Raw genomic sequence first — 18,667 nt, 5'->3', positions numbered from 1 at the left:
TGAAAATGGTCAACCTACCAAACCTTCGCGGGATCTTCTTCATTGATGAACGAACGCTATCATGGATTCAGAATAGATTACACTTGATGTGGACTGCATATCCATCCTTCATAGGACGATGTTCCATGCTTTACTGGTAACTATTAATTAGTCTTTCAGCTCTCCACGCTGTTGCCATCAGCCATGTTCTGGCCTGTTTCTCAGCCATGGACAATGTCCCCAGCTGACAGCCAAACTAAGTTGGTCTTCTTGTGCATACGCGAATCAAATAGCCATATCGCGCACACTCTTCTGTGGGGCATCCGTCGCCGTGGCTTTGTTGGTGATGATGGTTATGGGGATGATTATTGGTGACTCCGTCGGCCATGAGCGAGGCTCCTTCAGCCGCACTTGTTTCTCGCTGCTGCTGCCGCATGATTCTTCGGTACTCCAATGTCCATTATTCGTACTTAATGGGACATGGGTCCCAAGAGGCCCCATTTCACTTTTCGATTTCTTTCCAGTCCACTGGCCTATCGATGGTTCCTAATCGCTAAGCAAAGCTATTGCCGCTGTATCCTTGTTTGGCTGTATTGATTTGTATATCTAGTGTGATTTTGCTTTGCATGCCACATATATCCTCGAATCTGATATTTAGCAAACTGGTGAGTACAGACCACATTATATGAATACCCCCCACAATGATGCCCCACAAGCAAAGCGCATGGTGGATGTATCGGATGCTGCAGGCCTCTTATATGCCTTTTCTTCTCGCAAAGATGCCCAGCGCTGATGTGACTTAGTAGTATATTTGTATTTCAACCTAACCACTTTTGTTTTGCACACTATATCCGCCATGTCTGAGAAGCAAACCGGTTCAGCCAATGGTGGACCTGGAAAGGCCCTGGCTCAGCTCGAGCAGGTTGTCTCAGCGTCGCTGCGGCCTATGCCTAGCCAAACAGGCGATGGCACCTATGTCACGGAGCAAGTGAAGACAGGCATTCTCAAAGATCTTCCCCACGTTGACCTGAGCGATCTCAAGACTCTCGTGGATGTCTCGAAGAGTGCCTTGACTGGTGAGGCTTTGGACGACAGGAAGTATATAATGGAGCGAGTTGTCCAGGTTAGTTTATGCGCATATGCTAATGTCGAATTGGATTATTGATTCTGACCACATTCTAGCTCGCCGCTGGCTTACCCTCAACGTCCCAGATTGGCAAAGAATTGACGAATACCTTTTTGACCACTCTGTGGAATGACTTGGAGCACCCACCGATCTCGTACGTGGATTTCATCAAGTAATCTTTTTTGGCTTACTTCTGACCGCACGAGCAGCTATCTTGGCCGTGACGCAATGTACCGAAGAGCGGATGGCTCTGGCAATGTAGGGCTCAATGAACATCTGGTATTGAAATGCTTGCTGACCAGTGGAACAGAACGTGCTTTGGCCACATATTGGTGCGGCTGGGACTCCGTATGCAAGATCTGTACGGCCCAAAACCACGCAGTCTCCGAACCTACCAGATCCCGAAACTCTTTTTGATTGTCTTTTGGCACGCAAAGAGTACAAAGAACATCCGAATAAGATATCTAGTGTATTGTTCTACATTGCATCCATCATTATCCATGGTAAGTCTTGGGCAAATGAAGGGACAATAATTGGGACTGACAAATATACACAGATTTATTCCAGACGGATCGTAAAGATCCAACAATCAGCCTAACTTCTTCATACTTGGATCTGTCACCTTTGTATGGCAACAATCAAGAAGAACAGGACCTCGTCAGGACGTTCAAGGATGGTAAGCTCAAGCCAGACTGTTTCTCGACAAAACGCGTTCTGGGTTTCCCTCCGGGCGTTGGCGTGGTTTTGATGATGTTCAATCGTTTCCATAACTATGTGGTTGAGAAGCTTGCAATGATCAACGAAGGAGGCCGGTTTACAAAGCCGCAAGAGTCCGACACCGCAGCATATGCGAAGTATGACAACGATCTTTTTCAAACCGGTCGACTTGTGACATGCGGTCTCTACGTCAACATCATTTTGAAGGATTATGTCCGCACCATCTTGGATATTAACAGAACAGACAGCATCTGGAGCTTGGACCCCCGTTCTGAAATGAAGGACGGATTACTTGGCAGCGCAGCTGCTCAAGCGACTGGTAATCAAGTTGCTGCTGAGTTTAACCTTGTGTACCGCTGGCATGCTTGCATCTCCCAGCGAGATCAGAGATGGACTGAAAATATGTATCAAGAATTGTTTCCTGGGCAGGATCCCAGCAACATCTCCTTACAAGACTTCTTGCGAGGACTTGGTCGGTGGGAGGCTAAGCTACCAGAAGAGCCTCAGGAGCGTCCGTTTGCTGGACTGCAGCGCAAGGCAGATGGGTCGTATGACGACGATGATTTAGTCAAGATTTTCGAGGAAAGCGTTGAGGACTGCGCGGGTGCTTTCGGTGCCTTGCATGTTCCCACCGTCTTCAGGAGCATCGAGGCGCTTGGGATTCAACAAGCCCGCTCCTGGAATCTGGCCACCCTGAACGAGTTCAGGAAATACTTCAATTTGGCTCCCTACAAAACTTTTGAAGAAATTAACCCGGATCCACACGTCGCAGACCAGCTCAAGCGGCTCTACGACCATCCTGATCGGGTTGAGATATACCCCGGTATCATTGTGGAAGACGCGAAAGAGGCAATGGCCCCTGGCAGTGGACTATGCACCAACTTTACGATCTCTAGAGCCATTCTCTCGGACGCCGTCGGTTTGGTTCGTGGTGACCGCTTTCACACCGTCGACTTTACGCCGAAACATCTCACAAACTGGGCTTACAGTGAGGTTCAGCCTCAGGATTCGGTTGACCAGACCCATGTCTTCTACAAACTCGTCTTGCGAGCTTTTCCTAACCACTTCAGGGGCGATTCGATCTATGCTCACTTCCCCCTTGTCATACCATCCGAGAACAAGAAGATTCTGACCAAACTTGGAACCGCCGACAAGTATAGCTGGGATCGCCCCAACTATACGCCCCCGCCTCAGTTCATCAACTCCCATTCGGCCTGCATGTCCATACTGTCGGACCAGGAGACATTCAAGGTTACTTGGGGTAGCAAGATTGAGTTTCTCATGCGCCACAATAATCAGCCTTACGGCAGAGACTTCATGCTATCCGGTGACAGGACCCCGAACGCCATGTCGCGTCAAATGATGGGCAAGGCCCTGTACCGTGATAAATGGGAAACTGAAGTGAAGAAGTTCTATGAGGATATTACTTTGAAGCTGCTGCACAGGTACTCTTACAAGCTTGCTGGTGTCAACCAAGTTGATATCGTCCGCGATATTGCAAACCTGGCGCAGGTTCACTTCTGTGCTTCCGTATTTTCGCTACCATTGAAAACCGAATCCAATCCCCGAGGTATCTTCACTGAGTCGGAGTTGTACCAAATCATGGCGGTCGTGTTCACTTCCATCTTTTACGATGCAGATGTTGGGAAGTCTTTCGAGCTTAACCAAGGGGCTCGGGGCGTGACGCAACAGCTTGGCCAGCTGACGCTGGCTAATGTTGAGCTCATCGAGAAGACTGGTTTCATTGCCAATCTTGTCAATAGTCTACATCGGCACGATGTCCTCAGCGAATATGGTGTCCATATGATTCAGCGCCTGCTTGACAGCGGGATGCCAGCGGCCGAAATCGTTTGGACACACGTTCTGCCAACTGCTGGAGGAATGGTAGCCAACCAAGCACAGCTTTTCTCCCAGTCTCTTGACTATTATCTCTCAGAAGAGGGCTCCGTTCACTTGCCCGAGATCAATCGGCTGGCCAAGGAAGACACCCCTGAAGCCGACGATCTACTGTTGCGATAGTGAGTATTATCAAATTCTTTGTCGTCCTTTTTACTAACACTTGATAGCTTCATGGAGGGTGCCCGGATGCGGTCGTCGGTTGCCTTGCCGCGAGTGGTTGCACAACCCACAGTTGTCGAGGACAACGGCCAGAAGATCACACTGAAACAAGGCCAGCATATTCTTTGTAACTTGGTGAGTAATCCACGAATCAAAATTTGCAACTGGCGATCCTCCTGCTCATGATATATTCAATAGGTTTCGGCTTCCATGGACCCTGTCAGTTTTCCAGAGCCCGACAAGGTTAAGCTCGACCGCGACATGAACCTATACGCGCATTTCGGTTTTGGGCCGCACCAGTGTCTTGGACTCGGTCTTTGTAAAACGGCGCTTACGACAATGCTAAAGGTCATTGGACGGCTGGATAACCTTCGCCGGGCGCCTGGTGGACAAGGCCACTTGAAGAAGCTTTCGGGTCCTGGTGGGATTGCCATGTACATGACTGCGGACCAGACCGGCTTTTTCCCCTTCCCAACGACGATGAAGATTCAGTGGGATGGCGATTTGCCGGAATTAAAGGACTGATCGAGACGGTGCATGAAAATCGGATCCCATATTGACTGACGCAACTCGCTGGAAGGACTTGTTATATTGGACATAAAATTGCCGTTGCTCAATGTCTCTCTGTGTATACATATAAGTTAAATAGCAATTTACAAGGCATCGATCTGCTTATCTGGGCGGATGGACGTCGCATCTGAAGCCTTTGGTTTCAGTAGTGGATGTTAGACACCAGCTACTGCTTCCTGACGGTGAAGGACTAGGGAGAAAGGTGGCTGGGAATGACAGATGCCATGTGCTGGCTTCCTGGGGAAGGGAAAATGGGATCAAGCATCAAGATCGAAGATGGACTTGGCCGGAAATACCCTAGAAAAGGTCTTGAAGCAGCCCCAACTATACATGTCTGACATCATACGGGAGGAGATAGCCTTCAATCTTGTCAGACGAGAGAAGAGAGACCCTAATAAATAATTGAGATATGAAGAATATTATATAATTTCTTGATGCCTGCCGACATGGATAATGGGTGTTTTTGAAGGTTTTCTAGGGTGTAGTCTGTATCAGTGAATGAGTTGTTCGGTGGGGAAGAACACCCGCTCCGGGCTGTTCTCTGCTTTGCTTGCAATGGAAGAGCTCCATCATCTGGATAATTTCACGAACCTTCCAAACTTCAAACACACCCTTCATTTTGATCTTTTGCACCACTTCCTGTCATCCTGTTCTCGGCTTTGGAGTGTCTCTCAATACTGATCTCATTAGGTCTTGACGATTAGGTTGCTAGAGTTTCAGAGAAACAACCTGCACTTTGTTTCTCTGAACTTTTAACGCCTATCGATACTTCCAAAGCTGCAACAGAATCCATCATCTCACTTCACCTTTCCCTCACCCATCCTGACCTTTTTAGTTGGAGGAAAAAGCCTCTTTTACTTCATATTCATTCCCTTCATCTCCAACATTAATTGCTTCTATCCTAGTCCTACTCCGTTCGTTAGGCTTTTGCTGAGGAAGGAGAAGACCAGAAACGTCATAAGGCTCCTCCGCGACCCTCTGCGCGACTTGGGTCTTCACGACCTCCCCACCCTCACCAGGAGGAGCAAACCAGGGGTGAAGCGAACCTCCTCATGAGTTGCTGTCTAATTTAAAACATCATCATGGGGAGAATTAAGAAGGTGGCGAGCCAAAAGCATGAGGCAACAATTGTAAGTTCATTCACCCCGCTCGATCTCCAGCTCTGGAATGCAGGCTGACTGAAAATTTTCTTTCCTGTCCCAGTCACCATACTTGACAGAATTCGTAGCTCGTGCCACGACTATCTCCGTACCAGAGCTTCCCTTACACCTCAATATCTTTCCTCGCCTATGGCCGTTTCCCAGAGGTGATCTATATCACTGGATCAATGTATTGAACCGCTTTGACGATATCCTCGCGTCCGTCATCGAAAAGTATGCCCTCAACGCCGGCCCGCAGACCAAACCTTTTGGCAGATATGTTTTGATCGACGCATACACGAGTTCCGATGGTCAATCCAATTCTGAGGATACAGATTCCAAACTGAATGCGTTGGGATATGGGCCGGAGGGCGATAGGGAACTTGTGGAAGCGATTCTTGATTTCTCTAGGCTTCTGTTAGAGAAATGCGGCAATCGTAGCTTGTATAACAGCAGCGAGCGCTTAGGGGAGCTTCTGAACACCACTTCACTCTCTCTTCTTCAGTCTACCCTCCGGTTGGCTCTTTGCCTGGCACAAAGATACCATTCTCGTCAGCGTGGCGGTTCCCATCTTCAGCAGAGCTTGTTGGCAGCTCACTATAACATCGACCTAGAGAAGCTGCAGAAGATTGCCGCACCTTTTCCCCGTCCTTACACGTCCGGCAAGGCGCCTCTTCCTCTTACTGCCGGGACCAAAGGCAAGGAGAAAGGAGCTCATACCAGACATAATGCTAATGATTTGATCTCGATTACTCGCGAATCTGACATCTGGGATGAGTGGGGTCATGTGCGCTTGATCTACTATCCTTCGGCCCCGGCTGAACCTGCTAAGTTGGCGTCGGAGAATGCGCAAGTTGGACTGCCGTCACAACCTCCCACTACACCAACGCCTCTTCGGAGAAGTCACACGCATCCTACTCCCCAGCTAAGTCGTACGACAGTTGTGGAAGATTCACCGGGCTCCGTCACCAACTCTCCCTCTGGAAAACATGAGGAAGCGTTGCGCGGAGGCAAAGTTCTTGACATCCCTTACTCCAAGGTTTCGGCATCGAAAGCTGAAGATCTTCTTGCTGCGCATTTGGACGAGTTGCCGGATGAGTCGAAGTACGAACTACTTCACAGAATCCGTACCGCCCAGGGCGTGGCCACATCCAATTCCACTCGAGAGCAGATTCTTGCTATCCGAATTCTTGCAGTTACCAACTTAGCTTATGTCTATCCTGAGACACTGTTCCAACAGAGGATTTTGCAGTATGATAACGAACAACCGAAACGCCTTCAGCTTGCATACCAGTTGGGCGAGCTAGTTCATCTCGGTGCAAGCGGCGATCTTTCGGTTTCCCGTACTCTGCAGACCTTGGCTCTAAACGCGCTTGATGCTTTAGCAAAGCACAAGTCACGAGCTATTGACGTTTGTGCCGCACTGAGCGTCAATGTCAATCATGGAATTCTCATGTTCCTGACTCGAAAGGCTGTTAACGAGCTAGCATCGGACGAAAGTGACAAGGATGAAGCTTACCAGGATGAATGGCGGGACGCTCTACTTGCTCTTCTGCGTACGCTTCCTGGTTCAAGCACTCGAACTCCGGAAACTCTTGTTTCAGCTGGGTTGATACCGGTGTTTGTTGATATTCTGAATCTTCGCACTGAGAAGGCTCGCCGCGTTTATTCACGTGTCATGGAATTTCTCGATACCTTTGTTCATGCGGTCCGTGATGCTCTCGCGACGCTCACGAATGCGAAGGGCTTTGACGCTATCTCAGACCTTATTGACTACGAGACCAAGACATCTTTTGAGAATGTCTCTAAGGGTGCTGGACTTCCCCCGCAGCACAAAACTCCGTCGATCGATTATCAGATTCCATATTTCCAACAACAGACCCTTCGATGGATGTTCCGCTTTGTCAACCACATCATGCAACACAATGGCGGTGGATTTGATAGAGTCCTACGGAATTTGATTGACTCGCCTCAATTGCTGACTTCCCTCCGGCTCGTATTCGAGAATGCTCGGGTATTCGGATCACATGTTTGGAGCAACGCCGTTAACATTCTCAGTAGCTTCATTCACAATGAACCAACCAGTTATGCGGTCATTGCTGAAGCAGGTTTGAGCAAGAGTTTTCTGGAAGCTGTGACTTCATCTGCGCTCAAGACTCCAGAGAAACCCCCGGTTGTCGAGACGGAGGGTGCTGCACCTGAGGCTCAGCCTGGTGACCAACCAACCCCTCTGCCATCTGATGCCGTGAGTGGTCCATCGCCACATGGCGACCAGAAAGACCGAGAATACAATATGGCTAGATCGAAGGATGCGCGTCTTGCTCCTGGAATCATGCCTGCTGCAGAAGCACTGTCCTGCATACCCTCTGCTTTTGGAGCCGTATGTCTCAATTCATCTGGTCTTGAGCTCTTTCAGTCTTCGAACGCGTTGGAAAGCTTTTTTGAGATCTTCGAAAATCCCCAGCACGTAAAGTGTCTAAAGGATGACCACAATCTCGTCCGGTCATTGGGCACTACCTTCGACGAACTGGTGAGGCATCACCCAGCACTGAAATCATCGATCATGACCGCCATCATTGTAATGGTAGCACGCGTCGGTCTACTATGCAAGAGCAAAGCTTGGGCACATGGCATGGGAACGAAGATGTGGGTGGAAGATCCTCAAGGAAAGCCTCGGATTTCTGGCGATTACGATGTGCTGGCCCTCGAAATCGGTGCCGCAATGGACGCATCATTGGATGATTTTCGAAATCTTGGAGTCCGGGAATTGACTTCCAATACTCTTCCTAACGGTGGAAAACTCAACCTAGGGGATCTGACTCAACTTCTTCCACCTTCGCAAGAGTATGCAGAACCTCAGGACGAGGACGCGGCTGGCCTCACAGTTACAGATTATGTCTACCCTGTTGTACGATTCCTCGGCGCTTTCTTTGAAAACCAAGCCAATTGCTCATCTTTCATCGAATCGGGGGCTGTTGAATTCGTTTTGGATTTCGCAACCCTGCAGAGTCTTCCATTCGACTTTCACAATTCAGATGCAAATCAGGAGCTTACGGTACTGGTGCATATGTTGGCGGAAACCAAACCGCACCTGGTCTTGCCGTCCCTTGTCACGCGAGCGGAGACTGCCGTCAACAGTCTTTCTGGCTTCTGGTCTGAACCGAAGGATTCGGGTTTCTTTACACCTCTGATTAAACCAGCCACCGAGAAGTTATCCGAGGAGAAAGGCAAGGAGATCTTGGACATGGCGAAGACCAATGGAACCTACTTTGCAAAGCATATGGCTGCCACTCTTGTCCTTACAGATTTGCTTCGTGAAATCTTCTCCATGCCTTTGTATCAGACCCGCCCTAGCCAACACACTTCTGCTTTCGCTCAAGTCAACCTAGCCGATCGATACTGCGTGCTCGTCTCGGCTCTGGGAAGTTTGCATGCTGCTTGCGTCTGGGAGGAGATTCTTCTCGAAAAGAATATTCCTGCCACTTGGGACCAGGCTACAAAAGCGCAAGCAGGAGCTAGCTCGGACAAACCCAACGAAGGGACTGAACTACCTACTGCGGAAGGTGGCACTGCTGAACCTGCATCAGAAGGCTCAGCAAACCGTGGACCTGAACTGCAAGGCGCTGCGCAGCAGTCCAACGATAGCACCAAGGTACCAGAGGGTGGTGTAGCTTTCAAGAATGTGCAGGCACTCCGCTATCTCCTTAGTTCCCTGCCTTCTTCGATCACCGGTTTCTTCCACAACTTAGGGCTCGGCCTGATAGGAAAGCGGCGGGTAGACTCATACCAGAGACAGAATGCGACATTGGTAGCGGACGCCATTGCTGGGGCTGTGCTCAATCAATTACAGTTTACTCCTCCGAACTCAAGCGACAATCCCAAGCACCGATTCGCCTACCTTATTGTCATCCTCTCATCGTTTTCGCATCTGCTCTACGAAGGTAAGTTGCTCTAACTTTCCTACTTGCAGATTTGCGAGGTCTGCGGTCGTCTTGATACTAATTTAGTTGTGGTAACAGCTACAGCCGAACGTCCACATTCGCACTATCTCACCCTTGTTCTATTTGCATTCAAGAAAAGGCGCGGATTGAAAGTCATGAAAGAGGTTTGCGATGTCTTCATGCGAGAGGTCAAGGCTCTCACGCCGCCTGAGTCTGTCCCTGAGTCCGAGAGTGATGTTTCTGCACGACTTACATCTGCTTATGGAGGCATCAAGATCATTCTCTCTTTCTTCGCGGAATTGGCCTCGGGCAAAAACATCGTTGATTCCAGCCAGACACAGGCCATTACTACTACTGGTGATCGGGATCGAGATCGACCAGACTATTTTCAACCCGGCCAGTTTTTGGTTGATCTTCGGATGGAAATATTGCCAATGGCTCGAGAGTTGTGGAATTCCGACTTTGCAACGCAGTCGTCAAGCTCTGTGGTCAAATGTCTAGTTGACATTCTTCGTTCATCACTGGACGGCGAATATGAGACTGGAGCTGCTCGTCGCTCCGACACTCCTCCTCTCTTAGCAGAAGCGACAAGGAAAACGGTTGTAGTCAATAAGGATCGCGTTACTAACTTACACGAAGAAAAAGGATTCGACAAAGATCTGGCTACCGAAGCTCTTTATCGCTGCAACAACGTATACCTCGCTGCTGAAGAGTACTGCAAGGCACAGAACCGGTTGCGAGCTCCACCGAGAGTCCCACCAAACCCCGAAGATATCGATTCTGCTGGTGGCGAGACGTCAGAAGATACCGCTCTTGGTGACGCACCGCCTTTCAATAGCGGATTCTTGGAACGTTCCACTCTTGCCATGCTCCTTGCTCAGGCATCCGGACGGTCAACTGATGACGGACCTCGCCAACAGCAAGACCAGGACAGACCCGATAATGAGCTTGGCAATGGGACTGAATTTCTGGCCAGAGCGTTGACTCAAATTCTCAATGATGAGCAGAGCGTGGCTGGCGAGGATCGTGATATGTCCTCGGATAGAAATGCTCGCAACGTCGATGCCTCAGGAAACTCGTCTGAGAGCTCGAACCAGGCAGGAACGGCTTCCTCAGAGCAGCCTACAGAACAATCCTCAAGACGACGTGAGCTTACTACGGTTGAAGACTTGGACGGGGAACGTGAAAAGGTTCGCTCAAATCTGATCGAGCGTTGCCTGGATGTTCTTAATGAGCACCATGACGTATCCTTCGAGTTATCAGACCTCATCGCGTCCGCGACAAAGAAGCACAGTGACCCCGAGAGCTTCCGAAGAGAGGTCGGTGAGATTCTTGTTCAGTCTTTGGTCTCGTTGCAGATGGAAAACTTCCAAGTTGCTGGTAAAAAGGTAGCAGCGTATGCCCACTTGCTTGCCTTGGTTTTGCAAGACAAAGACATGTATACTGCTACACTGGACGAGCTGAAGGAATGTTTCACAACCTTCCTTGGATTCATCAAAGTCTCTCCAGAAAAGTCAGCAGACGAGTCTTTCCCTTGGATTGGGCATGTGCTGCTTATCCTGGAGAAGCTGCTTTCGGACGATGCGCAACCACCTCAAATTCGTTGGAATCTGCCCGACAGCGACAACTCGACTCCTGATGGCGCAGGACCGGCGCAGCTTGAGGAGCCTCTGGTTTCCCTGGATCAGAAGACTCAACTTTATGAAGCCATAGTCGAAATCTTACCTAGGATTGGAAAGGATGACACTTTAGCTCTTTCTGTGTGTCGAATTCTCGTCATTCTCACTCGAAGTCGGAGCATAGCTGTCAGACTTGGGGAGAAGCGAAGCTTGCAGCGCCTTTTCGTTATGGTTAAGCAACTGTCGAGTTCTACGAACGAGAAACTTCAGAGCGCTTTTATGTTGATCCTGCGACATATCGTCGAAGACGAGGACACGATTCGTCAGATCATGAGGAGCGAGATTGTGGCCAATTTCGAGTCGAAATCATCTCGTCAGATCGATACTACTGGTTACGTTCGACAGATGTACCATCTGGTCTTGAGATCGCCGGAACTTTTCGTGGAAGTATCCAATGAGAAGTTGAAGTTGCAGCGGTACGATAACCGTCAACGCCCACAGATTCTTACTTTGAAGTCGGACAAGACCAGCGGCTCACCAGGGTTCCCATCAGCTCCAGAAGGTGTTGAAAATACGAGCACTGGCAGTAATAACGTCGCAAGCGGTGCACCTTCATTGGATGACAAAGAGAAGGGTAAAGCTGCGGATTTGAAGCCACCTGTGGTAGAGAACCCCGACGGCGTTATCCACTATCTACTGTCCGAGCTCTTGTCCTACAAGGATGTCGAAGACAAGGAACCCCCAGCTGAAGCCGGGGATGCAGCTGTAAACGATCAATCAGAAACTCAAACTGATATAGAAATGGCGACCGATGAACCCACCCCGTCCGTCTCCAGCGCCGAACTGCCGGGTGCGCGCACCTCCAAGAAATCGGAAAAACCTCCATTTAAGGCGGATGAGCATCCTATTTACATTTACCGGTGTTTCCTCCTGCAATGCCTGACCGAACTGCTGTCTTCCTATAATCGCACAAAAGTCGAGTTCATAAATTTCTCGCGCAAGGCTGATCCCCTTGCAACGACGCCGTCGAAACCCCGGTCGGGCATTCTGAATTACCTGCTGAATGTTCTTGTGCCTGTGGGCACGATGGAGCATGACGAATCAGTTGCCTTCAAAAAGCGAAGCAATACTTCTGCTTGGACAATGCGGGTACTTGTCGCTCTGTGCACCAAAACTGGTGAGTTTGGGGGCACTGGAAGACGTCGCAACGATCAGAATGTGAATGAGGAAGATGAGCCCGAGCTCGCTTTCGTAAGGCGCTTTGTCTTGGAGCATGCGCTACGGACATACAAGGAAGCGAATGCGTCTAATGAACAGCTGGATGTGAAGTATTCCAGGCTAATGTCGCTTGCGGATCTGTTCGACAAAATGCTCAGCGGGTATGCCTTCGTTTCGGGTGACACGACTTTCCCGTCCTCCACCAGGCAGCTCGCGAAGACCATGTATGAAAAGCATTTCATTGCTGCTTTGACCGCCTCGATTGCTGAGATTGACCTCAACTTCCCGGCATCCAAGCGGGTCATCAAGTATATCCTACGCCCGCTGAACAAGCTTACACAAACTGCCGTCATCCTAAGTGAATCGTCGGATATTTCTACTCTTGGAGATACCGAGGAAGACGAAATCTCCTCGGCCACATCTGTCTCTGATCTTGATGATGACCGAGAAGAGACTCCTGATCTTTTCCGCCATTCTACATTGGGGATGCTGGAGCCTCGCCATGAGGAGGAGACCAGCTCTGAAGAATCGGAAGAGGAGGAAGACGACGAGATGTATGATGACGAATACGGTGACGAGATGGATTACGACGAAGACATGCCCGAAGATGACGGCGAGGTGGTTAGCGACGAGGAGGACGAGATCGAGGGTGTCGGACCCATCGAAGGCCTTCCGGGTGACTCCGGCATGGATATTGAAGTCGTGATTGACGACGAAGACGACGAAGACGATGAAGAAGATGATGAGGAAGATGACGAGTCCGATATGGATGATGATGAGATCCTCGCTGGTGAGATAACCGGTGATCATGACAACGATAGCTTGGAGGAAGGTGATGAAGATGAATGGGAAAGCGAGGAAATGTCCGAAGATGACGAGGAAGCGGAAATCATGAATCAGTTCGAGGACGAGCTAGCCGATATTCGGCAAGCAGATCGTCGTGGTGATAGCCAGCGTTTTGACGACTTGTTCCGCGTCTTGAACGAAGCTGCAGGGGGTGTCGAGGATCTTCAGGCTGACAGCCTCGGCGATGCGCATGATGACATGGTCGATGATGATCTGAATGATGACGACGGTCAGTGATCTGGTCGCCATAGGAATTGTGCAAATTGCTGACAGCATTTTAGAGGATGACGAAATTGACGAGCTTGAGGAGGAATTAGAGGGCATTGATGAGGACGAAGGATCATACCAAGGCTTCGACGATGGTACGATGACTTGAATTGCCCATCCATCGCTAGAAAATTACTGATATTATTATTCAATAGATGAAGATCTGATCGATCCGTGGGGTTGGGATGGCGACGAGCCTCCATTGCACCGTGGACATCACCAGCGATTCCGCGGCCCTCAACCGACCTGGGCTGCCGTTACCGGAATGGTGCCCAATCGCCATGGCATAGTTCCAATTCAGCCCTACCGATTCCATCGAACACAAGTCCCCGCTCGTGGTACCGACGACGGCACGAATCCCCTTCTTGTTCGAACCGACCGGGGTGCAGAAACTGCACAGCCTCGCTTGCCCGGCAATGAAGCTTTCACCGATTGGGTCCATGGCATGGAACCCGTCTCTACCGGACGTCTTGTTCCCATGGACAGCCCGGTAAGCTTCATGAACGCAATCATGCAGGCAATTTCCGGACAAGCGACGCCGGGCTTCGGCGTGATAACTCGTCCAGACGGGATACATGTGCACGTCGATAGGCGGGCTATTCTACCAAACCGTAGTATTCAAGACATCTTCGGCCTTGGCAGACCACAAGCTCCTCCGGCTCGGACTCGCGACGATCCTTCTCAAGCCGTAAGCTTCGCTTTGGCCACCACTAGAAGTCGCTGGCAAGAGGAGGCTCGCATCCTGTTCAGCAGCACTTACGTCGAGAAGACACAGCGTGTCGTGAACTCTCTGCTGAAGATCCTTGTTCCGCCTGCAATTGAGGAAGAGAAGCAACGTGAAAAACAGATAGAAGAGGAGCGCAAGCGACGAGAGGAAGAGCGGGCCGAGCGTGAACGTCAAGAACGCATCGCTAGAGAGGAAGAGGAAAAAGAGCGTAAACGAAAGGAGGCGGAAGAAAACGCTCGACGTCAGCAAGAAAGGGAGCAACAAGAGGCAGAGCGTCAAGCTGCAGGGATCGACTCCGAGCCAATGGACGACATTCAAGAAACAGCTATCGGAGAGGCTGCGGAACCATCCACCCAGGCTGAAGTTGGCCCGTCCGAGCCTGCTCGTCGAGTACACACAACAATCCGCGGCCGTCAGCTTGATATTACCGGCATGGAAATAGATCCTGAGTACCTCGAGGCACTGCCTGAAGAGCTTCGAGAAGAGGTTATCATGCAACAACTCGCGGAACAGCGTTCGCAGGCTGCCGCAGCTGGCGAAGAGCCCAGCGAAATTAACCAGGAGTTCTTGGAGGCGTTGCCTCCGGATATTCGCGAAGAACTTTTGCAGCAAGAAGCAGCTGACCGTCGCCGCCGAGAGCGCGAGAGCGCACGCAGACAAGCGGCGGCTGCCAATGCCCCAGCTCACGCCGAAGATATGGACGCTGCCAGCTTCCTTGCTACCCTTGATCCTTCCTTGCGACAAGCTGTACTTGCGGACCAACCCGAGGAAATTCTTGCTACTCTAGGTCCGGAATTTGTTACCGAGGCACGCGCTTTGCCAGGAAGACGATTGGCTCAATTTGGCGATATTACCCGAGCTGATCATCGTCCTAGAAATGAACCAGCTGAAGATCAAGAGACCAAGAAGCCACAACGACGCCAGATTGTCCAAATGCTCGATAAAGCTGGCGTTGCTACTTTGCTCCGTCTGATGTTCATGCCTCTTCAAGGAAATGCGCGCCATCAGTTGAACGACATCCTTCACAACGTGTGTGAAAATCGTCAAAATCGCATTGAGGTCATTAGCCTTCTTCTGTCTATCCTCCAAGATGGGAGTGTAGACGTCCCGGCGATTGAACGCAGTTTCGCTCATCTTTCACTACGTGCAAAGCCTTCTTCGGTCCAAAAGACGCCTCAGTCCGTCAAGCGTAACATGGCTTTCCACACTTCATCGAGTGTCAGCAGCGAAGTTACTCCAATTATGGTTGTGCAGCAGTGCCTGGGCACTCTTTCTTTCTTATCCCAGTACAATCCCCACATTGCGTGGTTCTTCCTTACGGAGCATGATCCTGCTTCCACATTGAAACTGAAGCCATCCCGCAAAGGCAAAGGCAAGGAAATTAAGGCAAACAAATTTGCTCTGAATGCTCTTCTTAATCTACTTGACCGCAGCTTGATCATGGAGAATCCGAACTGCATGGAACAACTTTCTAGTTTACTGAATAGCATTACGCAGCCACTGACCTTACTCCTTCGTCGTGAGAAGGAAAAACAAGAGGAAGAAGAAGACAACGAGGCGCAGGTGGCGGAACCAAGCGCTGACCAGGAGCATGCAGTACAGCCAAGTGAAACTACGGAACAGGCAGCTGGGACTGACGCAACTATGACTGATGCACCCGCCGCTACTGTGGAAGATGCAGAGCCCCAAGCTGCTCAGACAACAGCACAAGAAGACGCTGCTCCCGTCGAGGCAGACAAGGCCGAGGCAGCAAAGGAGACGGTGGAAGATGAGAAGCCGAAGAGAAAGACTATTGAACCTCCTGTTGTTCCTGATCAAAATCTTCGCTTGGTTGTCCACATTTTGGCTGCTCGAGAGTGCAACGGGAAGACTTTCAGAGAAACGCTCTCGACTATCAATAACCTTTCAGCTATTCCCGGCGCTAGGGAGGTCATTGGCAACGAACTTGTCAGCCAGGCCCTGAGTCTCTGCACCACGATTTTAACGGATTTGGACGAACTTCTATCTCATATCCACCAAGCTCGAACAGGCACAGACATGCAGGGCTTGGCTTTGGCGAAGTTTTCACCAGCCAGTTCAGACCAAGCCAAATTGTTGCGTGTCTTGACGGCACTCGACTATCTGTTTGATCCCAACCGTGCGGATAAGGTTAAGGCGCCTGAACCTGACTCTACCGCTAAGGAAGATGTCCTGCAGACGTTGTACGAGAGCTCGACTTTCGGACCTCTGTGGACTAAGCTCAGCGAATGCCTGACTGTCATCCGTCAAAAGGAAAATATGCTGAACGTGGCCACCATCCTCCTACCTTTGATTGAGGCGTTGATGGTTGTGTGCAAGAACACGACGTTGAAAGACACCTCCATCGCTCGCAACAGCCGAGAATTGTCTGTGTCTACCACTTCGGCCGATGCCGGTTTGAATATGGAAGGCTTGTTTTTCAGATTCACAGAAGATCATCGCAAGATTTTGAACGAACTTGTTCGTCAGAATCCTAGACTGATGAGTGGGAGCTTTTCTTTGTTGGTCAAAAATCCGAAGGTTCTAGAGTTTGACAACAAGCGCAATTACTTTACTCGCAAGCTTCATTCTCGTGGAGCTGAGCCTCGCCACCCTCATCCGCCTCTTCAACTTTCTGTCAGGAGAGACCAAGTCTTCCTTGATTCTTTCAAGTCTCTGTACTTTAAGTCGGCGGATGAGCTGAAGTACGGCAAGTTGAACGTGCGCTTCCATGGTGAGGAAGGCGTCGATGCCGGAGGTGTGACCAGAGAATGGTTCCAGGTTCTTGCTCGTGGCATGTTCAATCCCAACTATGCCTTGTTCATCCCCGTTGCTGCTGATCGTACCACGTTCCATCCAAATCGCCTGAGTGGTGTCAACTCGGAGCACCTGATGTTTTTCAAGTTCATTGGGCGCATCATTGGCAAAGCTCTCTACGAAGGGCGCGTTCTCGACTGCCATTTCAGCCGAGCGGTCTACAAGTGCATTCTCGGCCGATCAGTCTCCATCAAGGACATGGAAACGCTTGACCTTGATTATTACAAGTCTCTTCTCTGGATGCTAGAGAACGATATTACCGACATCATCACTGAGACTTTTGCCGTCGAAACTGATGACTTTGGCGAGAAGCAGGTGATTGATCTCATAGAAAATGGCCGTAACATCCCGGTGACTCAGGAGAATAAGGAGGAATACGTTCAACGTGTGGTGGATTACCGTTTGGTCAAATCTGTCAAGGACCAGCTTGACAATTTCCTAAAAGGTATGCCGCTTTCGGTTCTTCCCACTTTGCTTGATTCAATCATGACAGCAGATGCTCATTATCTTTATAGGCTTCCACGAAATCATTCCTCCTGACCTGATTTCCATCTTCAACGAACAAGAGCTTGAACTTCTTATCTCCGGTCTCCCTGAGATTGAAGTGGACGACTGGAAAGCCAATACCGAGTATCATAACTATTCCGCCTCGTCACCGCAAATCCAGTGGTTCTGGCGTGCTGTCCGCTCGTTTGACAAGGAGGAACGTGCCAAACTCCTGCAGTTCGTTACAGGAACAAGCAAAGTGCCACTCAACGGTTTCAAGGAACTTGAAGGCATGAACGGGGTCAGCAAGTTCAATATCCATCGTGACTATGGCAACAAGGATCGTCTTCCAAGCTCGCACACATGCTTCAACCGTAAGTCTTCGCTACAAAATTGAGATTATGGCAATCAGGACTAACTTGAGCAATCAGAACTTGATCTTCCAGAATATGAAAGCTACGAGACTTTGAGACAGCGTCTGTATACTGCAATGACGGCTGGCAGCGATTATTTCGGATTCGCATAGACTGGTGGTTCTTTCTTCTCATGCTCTTTTCGTCGGATGATGGCTTCTGGTTCTCTGCAAGTTCTTTTTTCACTTTCTAATTCTCTCTGATGCTCTAGCATTTGATGGCGTTCAAGATATTTTTCCTTCCTTTCTTTTTGCTCGTGTGTACCATTTATGCTGGTCAAATTCTTCAGGACGACACTGCAGGGGTAACGACCTGAGACTTGGCCGGTCTCCTATCAGGGTACTGGTTGAAGTGCAGGTCAACCAGATCTCTGTTAGGGGACAGGAAAGGCCATCTCTGATGGTCATCCATGCGCTCTGTTACCTTTCTTCCGAGTTGTTTTCCATGTATGTAGTTCCGGATCTTTTAGAATAAACAAAAGCAGTTTCGTCCCACTCATTCAATGTAGTACTAGAGTCCCTGCAAGGCTTTCCTGCGTAACGAGATTTGTTCTTGTGCTTGGTCTCAGAATAGGATCAGTGCTTGTCATCAAGACGCGTTCGAAAATATATACATGATCTTATCTTAGCGACCACTATTATCAGGCTAATGGCGCAGCTCTCGCGTCTTTTGTCTGAGCGTATCGTTTTATTCTCACATTATCTGGCTGCTATCTTATATGGCACCAAGGATGCCATGCGTACCTCT

The 18,667-nt window shown here is 49.8% G+C and overlaps 2 protein-coding genes across 2 annotated transcripts; both read left to right on the top strand.

Annotated features, from left to right (window-relative positions):
• Nucleotides 1-835: 835 nt before the first annotated feature.
• Nucleotides 836-4,405, top strand: Aspvir_007346 (peroxidase/cytochrome P450 family protein; the record flags this gene model as incomplete). The annotated part of the gene is made up of 7 exons (XM_043270528.1): nucleotides 836-1,102; nucleotides 1,162-1,259; nucleotides 1,315-1,363; nucleotides 1,416-1,608; nucleotides 1,662-3,840; nucleotides 3,889-4,015; nucleotides 4,079-4,405. The coding sequence occupies 7 exons, from the start codon at nucleotides 836-838 to the stop codon at nucleotides 4,403-4,405; spliced, it is 3,240 nt and encodes a 1,079-aa protein (XP_043126463.1).
• Nucleotides 4,406-5,532: 1,127 nt separating this feature from the next.
• tom1 (E3 ubiquitin-protein ligase TOM1) lies at nucleotides 5,533-18,033 on the top strand (the record flags this gene model as incomplete). Its single annotated transcript, XM_043270527.1, has 7 exons — nucleotides 5,533-5,580; nucleotides 5,654-9,530; nucleotides 9,609-13,442; nucleotides 13,495-13,575; nucleotides 13,636-17,466; nucleotides 17,537-17,881; nucleotides 17,939-18,033. The coding sequence occupies 7 exons, from the start codon at nucleotides 5,533-5,535 to the stop codon at nucleotides 18,031-18,033; spliced, it is 12,111 nt and encodes a 4,036-aa protein (XP_043126462.1).
• Between the last annotated feature and the right edge of the window lie 634 nt (nucleotides 18,034-18,667).

Source organism: Aspergillus viridinutans (genome assembly GCF_018404265.1).
Source record: "Aspergillus viridinutans IFM 47045 DNA, scaffold_5, whole genome shotgun sequence".
In the NCBI taxonomy this organism is placed as follows: domain Eukaryota; kingdom Fungi; phylum Ascomycota; class Eurotiomycetes; order Eurotiales; family Aspergillaceae; genus Aspergillus; species Aspergillus viridinutans.
This window is presented reverse-complemented; position numbering and strand designations above follow the sequence as displayed.